The 5,695-nt window shown below is 37.7% G+C and overlaps 2 protein-coding genes across 2 annotated transcripts in view; one reads left to right on the forward strand and one right to left on the reverse strand.

Moving 5' to 3' along the window:
* The window catches only part of LOC104463578 (phosphatidylinositol 4-kinase alpha-like), a gene marked incomplete at its 5' end in the record, with an annotated part of 20,943 nt that extends 18,521 nt beyond the window's left edge, over positions 1 to 2,422 (forward strand). Inside the window, 2 exons of the mRNA XM_010075962.1 lie at positions 721 to 771; positions 2,309 to 2,422. Of these exons, the coding sequence (XP_010074264.1) occupies positions 721 to 771; positions 2,309 to 2,422 (165 nt within the window). The remainder of the gene's footprint in view (positions 1 to 720; positions 772 to 2,308) is intronic.
* Positions 2,423 to 3,380: 958 nt separating this feature from the next.
* On the reverse strand, positions 3,381 to 5,673 carry LOC104463577 (heparin cofactor 2-like). Its single transcript, XM_010075961.1, has 3 exons — positions 5,386 to 5,673; positions 4,288 to 4,432; positions 3,381 to 3,885 (listed from the first exon to the last, which is right to left on the reverse strand). Exons 1-3 carry the CDS (start codon positions 5,628 to 5,630, stop codon positions 3,694 to 3,696), a joined length of 582 nt encoding a protein of 193 aa, XP_010074263.1. The 5' UTR covers positions 5,631 to 5,673; the 3' UTR covers positions 3,381 to 3,693.
* Positions 5,674 to 5,695: the final 22 nt, after the last annotated feature.

A 5,695-nucleotide genomic window follows, 5' to 3' on the forward strand; every position in this document is an offset into this window, starting at 1 on the left:
TTAGAGAAGAAGTGGCTCTGAGCAGGGTGTCTGTGCTGTCACTGCCTTATCAGAGCAGGTGAGGGACAGTGTGCTGTGTGCAGTGAATGGTCTCAGGTTTTGAACGCTGTATTTGTCTGAAAGCAAACACACTTGTTGCATAGAGTGCAATTGAAAACATCTTAATAAGTCAAAGGAAATATTTTTTTTCGTTATGCTTCTTATATTTCATGGAAAAGGCTGCTCACCCTGCTAAAATAAGTTCTTGAATATCGTGTCTTTTTACAGACTTGGTATTTTTGTCAGTTTTGGTAAATATTTGACACTTGTCTGTGGCCACCCATTTAATGTGAGCATTTTTCTTGCAGTTGTTGGATGTCAGAGTAGACATGCTATCAATGAGGATTTCCCCCTCTGTAGCTCAAGGCATAAGAGCTGACTTCCAAATATAGAAGACTGTGCTGAAAGGGGAAAACGTCCTTTCTGTGAGGAACATCCCAGTCTGTGAGGAGCCACCTGAAAAACTTTGTTGAAAGACTCCTGGGTGCCGCAGTCCTTTGGAGTTCTGGGGTGCTCTCTCGGCACCTTGTGCACATCTGTTTGCAAGATACAGAGCTGTAACTGGCTGTGTATGCTTCCACTTGCATAGACAGTAGTGTTTGGTGCTTGCAATGTGTCTTCTAGTAGGTATTTTAGAAATGCTTTTGTACATGTTTTGATAACTTCCTTTTTCTTTTCCAGGCCTCCAGTAGCGCAGGGAATCTGGGTGTGCTTATTCCTGTTATTGCTGTGGTGAGTATCCAATAGTTGGGTTGTTGCAAACAGAATAATTTTTCTCACATATATCAAATGCCGGTGCTATTTCATGGTCAAATGGTTTCACTAACAACTAGTGCAGAAGCAAGTATCTGAGAGAAATATAGTAGTATTGTAAAATAATATTTCTTGCTCTGAGAGGGTGTAAACATTTATTTAATAATGACATCTCTCTTGAAATAATTACTCTTTTGTGATTGAGAGTTAGATTGTTGCTAGTCATGAATTCAAGAGATTCATGAGCTAAATAATACCACAGGGGATGCTTCTTTGAATAGTGTTTGGCTTGCAATATAATAAACAGCATGTATGTGTGCCTGAGGAGAAAAGCGAAAAACAAAAGTTGATAGAAGCAGAGTTAAAAATCATAGAATCATAGAATGACCCGGGTTGGAAGGGACCTCAAGGATCATGTCGCTCCAACCCCCTTGCCTGGCAGGGCCACCAAACATACACATTTACTAGATCAGGTTGCCCAGGGCCCCGTCCAACCTGGCCTAAATAAATCTTAGCTTGGCTGCACAGTGAATTCTGTGTCTTAAAAGGAAAAAAAAAAAAAAAGGAATCATTGAGAAAGGAGGGAGGAAGTGTCCTGTGTGTTTTCTGAAACTAGAGCTGGCTGTCATGCTGAAAACATTTTAGGAAATGTGCAAGGACACTGATGTCCATTCTGCACTCATTTATTTTGATGTATATCTGTTTTTGGTTTTGGATGACAACTTTTTCTGGGTGAAAAAGATTTTTTTTAAACGAAGTGTAACTACTAATTCAGAAATTGGTGTGCAACCGTTCTAGATCTCCAACAGAAAATTTGATATGTCCAAGCTGGGTTTCCAGGTTGGTAGGACCAGTTGCCTAACTGCTGTAGCTACTGCAAAAAGTGTCTAAAAGAGCCACAGGCAAATGTAGCAGAGAACAAAAAAAATCATGTCACTTTGTCCCATCCTGAAGTCGAATTCTTCTGTGAAATTTTTCCTGCACAGCTAGTGGGACAGAAGGGGAAAATGTATTGCATGCCTGCAGCATGCTTGTAACTTGCTCAGACTGCACATCCATTACCAAGCAGAAAAAAATGTTCATTTCATACTCTGCACTCGCAGACTTCTTTACTGAAGCTTTTCAAAGAGAAGAGCCTAAAATTAGCACTGGTTAAAGATCGAAGAACTGTTCCTTTCCTTCCCCTGTCTCTTCCACCAGTTTCCAGCATAAGCTCTTCTGAATTCACCAGTGATCGCAAGGGCCAGATCCTAGCTTTACAGAAATGTGTTTATAAATATCTTGGATCGCTGTTATTCAATAGGTGCTCAGGTTTTGCATGAAATAACTAGTCCTGTGTTGAGAGAGACGTTCTAATGGGTAGTTCTTTCAGTAGTGCCAGCAGTGATTTGGGTGAAAGCAAGGTCATTCCTTGCACGTTAAGAAAAGATTAGTGCTTGTTAGAGACTTAATGCAAAAGTTCTGAAAGTATTTTTCTGTTTCAAATTTTTATTGATGATATATTTGTTCTGAATAGCTGGTGATAACTACATTTTTCTTAACCAATGTGACCTTTAAATGGAGTGAGATAGTGCCAGAATCTGTAGCAAGAGTTAATGGTTACATCAGGGTTGTTGAAGCAAATATTTGACTTTCTTGCACAATGGATGAAGATCATGAGTTTTGAGCAGTAGCTGATTTGCTTTTCTTCTTGAGCTCTTTCTCTTGAATAATGCCTGTTACTTAGGTCTCAAAAAAACCAATATTTCAGATGCCCCAGCTCATTTAATTATTGATAAAATAATGAAATTTAAGGCATGGATATTTAATCTTTTGAATATGCTTTCATTTTTGAATATAGATGTAAAATGTGTTTATGAATGTTAATGATTTCTGTTGTGAACCTTCAGTACTGAAAATTGTCCTCCACATGATGGGCTTATAAGTAAGCACAATGTGAGACAGGAACAGAGAAATGTCTGAGTTTCCTATTCAGTATCAGCTCTTCATCATCCTTCATCATCTAATACTGATATTTTACTGGCTTTCATGTTAAAGAGCTTTGTGTATAGGGCAAATAATTGTAGTAGATTCAAAATCACAAATGGCAGGTTATAAAAGCAAAATGAAATCGATGAGTTAATATTGGAAAAACACCTTTTTAAGATAATTGCTGATCCTTAAAATAACTCTTGATTTATAGTTTAATTTGCATCTTTTTGCTAACATAAGACAAATTTCTAATATTAATATAATTAGGTGGATACAATATTTGATACAGCAAATAATCATAAAAATACCCTCACTGATTGTGAGGCACGTTTTTTTTAAAAGGTGTGATGCAAAGGAAGGGATGCAAAGGTGAGCGTGTTCATTGGCTTTAGTAACTCGAATGTAGGATGCAACTCTGTTCCTTGTGCAAGTCTGCTGAATGTTAAATGATGGAAGCAAAAGAAAGAATATAGACACCTATTCTTTTTTAAGTTCGGTTGTGTACAATACTGAGGAGAGACTTGGGCTTCTGAAACTGATTGGTTATTTAGGATTTCCTTATTCCTATTTATTATAAATAGGCATCCTAGCACAAATTTAGAGCTAAACTTCAAGAATCCAGGTAGTCTAAATGTTTTATTGATTACATTTTATACACTGACATAGAACACAAAGTTTAAGTTACTTTGTGATTTATTTTTTTAATACACTCGTATTGATACATGTCATTAACCACTTTAAATTGCAGTCAAATTATCTACTGCTGTAAGTCCATTCATGTGAAACTACCTGTAGATAATATATTTTCTTTTGATACCAGTGGCTTTTTTACTAGCTAATATGACAATGACTTTTCCTTTATGATGCTGATATATTAACGTGTAAGTACACAGCCCACATAGAACAGCGTGTTGGAGGTCTTCTCTGCTTTTAGGACTTGGCTGGGTTGGCAACTCTCCCCATGAACAGAAGGCAACTGGTACGATGTTCGTAGATCAGAAACAAAAAGGGGCGGTCAACAATAAAGCGAATCTGAGTAGAAAGGGGCATGAACCCCACGTTGGTTATTGCTCCAGCCTCTGTGCCTTCCTCATTCACAGTTATTGTGCCTTGATGATTGAACTGTTTAAACAAACAAAAAAGGAAAACAAACAAGAAATTGAGGATCTTGTAAGTATGCTCAAATGATGTACTCACAGCCTTCCCCCCCTCCATTTCACACACGTGGCTCCCTTGTGACACTCTTGCCTGTAGCTGCTCTGTGGCAGCAATCCTTTGGTTTTGGTTTGTGAATCAGCTTGTTCCTGACTGACCACAATGCTTATAGTGCCTTTGGCATCTGGTTAGACATGTGCCTCGTTATATGAATAGACAATGCAGAGAAACCCACATCCCTTCTATGTCCTCCAGGAAAGATGAGAAAAAATGATTTAGCTTGCTGTGAATTATTCTTACTGTGTTGCCATGTTTTCAGGTGATACAGTTTAATCAGAAAGGAGATGAAAAGAGGAGAGGAGTAAATACCCTGTCAATAGTGACTTTCTCATCCGATATACCGGAGTAGTCGCCTTTTTCAGTGAACAGTTGTTCTATTCCCATGGATCTCAGATAACCAATCAAGTTATAACTCTTCTCCAGCTTAAATTTAGGCAGAACCACTTCTCTTGTTCTAGTAAAAATAAAAACAAAAATGAAAAATCATTGAGATACGTATTTGCATGACTCCTTTGCTTTAAATATCTGTTGTGGTTTGGTTTTTTTGCTGTCTTCAGCAGGCAGGACAGAGAACTATACAGGACTGTTTACTGTACTTTCAAAACTTGGGCATCATTAGTTTTAAGCTGTGTTTTAAAATATTAGTCCCCCTCCCAAGACTTTTAGTTTGTCAACATTCTACATATGCTGACTTACATTATTTATGTGTGTAAGATATATGGCTTTGGGCAGTTCAGTATGTGGTTTGATATGCTTGGAATAAATGTTGAACTGTCAGATTTTCTGAAGGACTAAACTGGAGATTTGTCACTTATTGTTTACAATAGAAATAGGCTGGCTTTCTGAATAGCGCATCAAATCATCTCTTTATCTTTTTGTCAAGTCTGAAGACAGATAACACCTAGTATGTTGTTTCGCACAAGAGAGGCTATATAATTTTTTCTGTCCCGTAATTGTGGTGTCCATTGTTGGTTACTGTGCCTTTATACTGCAGATACATTGAAATGCAGAGCGCTGAAATGAACATAGGCTGCTTTCCATATAATCGCTGTTATTCTGCACAAATAATCTGCTATTATCGTACTCCTGTTTTTCCTCCTTATTGTAAACTTTATCACTAAGAACTTTTTCTTTAAATCTACAACATTAAGTACCTAATAGAAAGAATTTTTGAACTCCATTAGAATTTTCCACCTCAATCATCCCTGATTTCTTGACAGCATTTAAATTTTGAGAGATCACTGGTCCTGATTTTTGATTCAATTAGTCCATATTTTGAAGTTTTTGTTAAGGTTTAATGTTTTTATAAAAATATCATACGTTATCGTCTGTGCTCTTTGCTTACCCTTGCCAATCTCATCAAGAAAATACATTAAGACTTCAACAGGAGGTACTTTCAGCAGCTACCTGTTTGTCATGCTCTTCTGCCATTTTTCCACCACTTGAGGTGTTATCTGCTTTTCCAGGGCTTTCATGCCAGAGAGTTTGTGTGGAAGTACAATCAGCATACTGATGTTCCCCACGAACGGGAGCTGGATCACACCGCAGTCCAGCTCAGGGTCTGCAGCAGCGAGGAAGTTCCCTTTAGTCTGCATCATAGGAACCTTTATTGTTTGCTTCTCGTTCAGTCGGAAACTTCTCTTTGTTGTCATTTCCACTGGAAACTTATTCTCCCAAGTTCCTGTTAATACAATGTAGAAGACAGATAAACAAAAAA

This window comes from Pterocles gutturalis, unplaced genomic scaffold (assembly GCF_000699245.1).
Source record: "Pterocles gutturalis isolate BGI_N339 unplaced genomic scaffold, ASM69924v1 scaffold6433, whole genome shotgun sequence".
NCBI lineage: Eukaryota > Metazoa > Chordata > Aves > Pterocliformes > Pteroclidae > Pterocles > Pterocles gutturalis.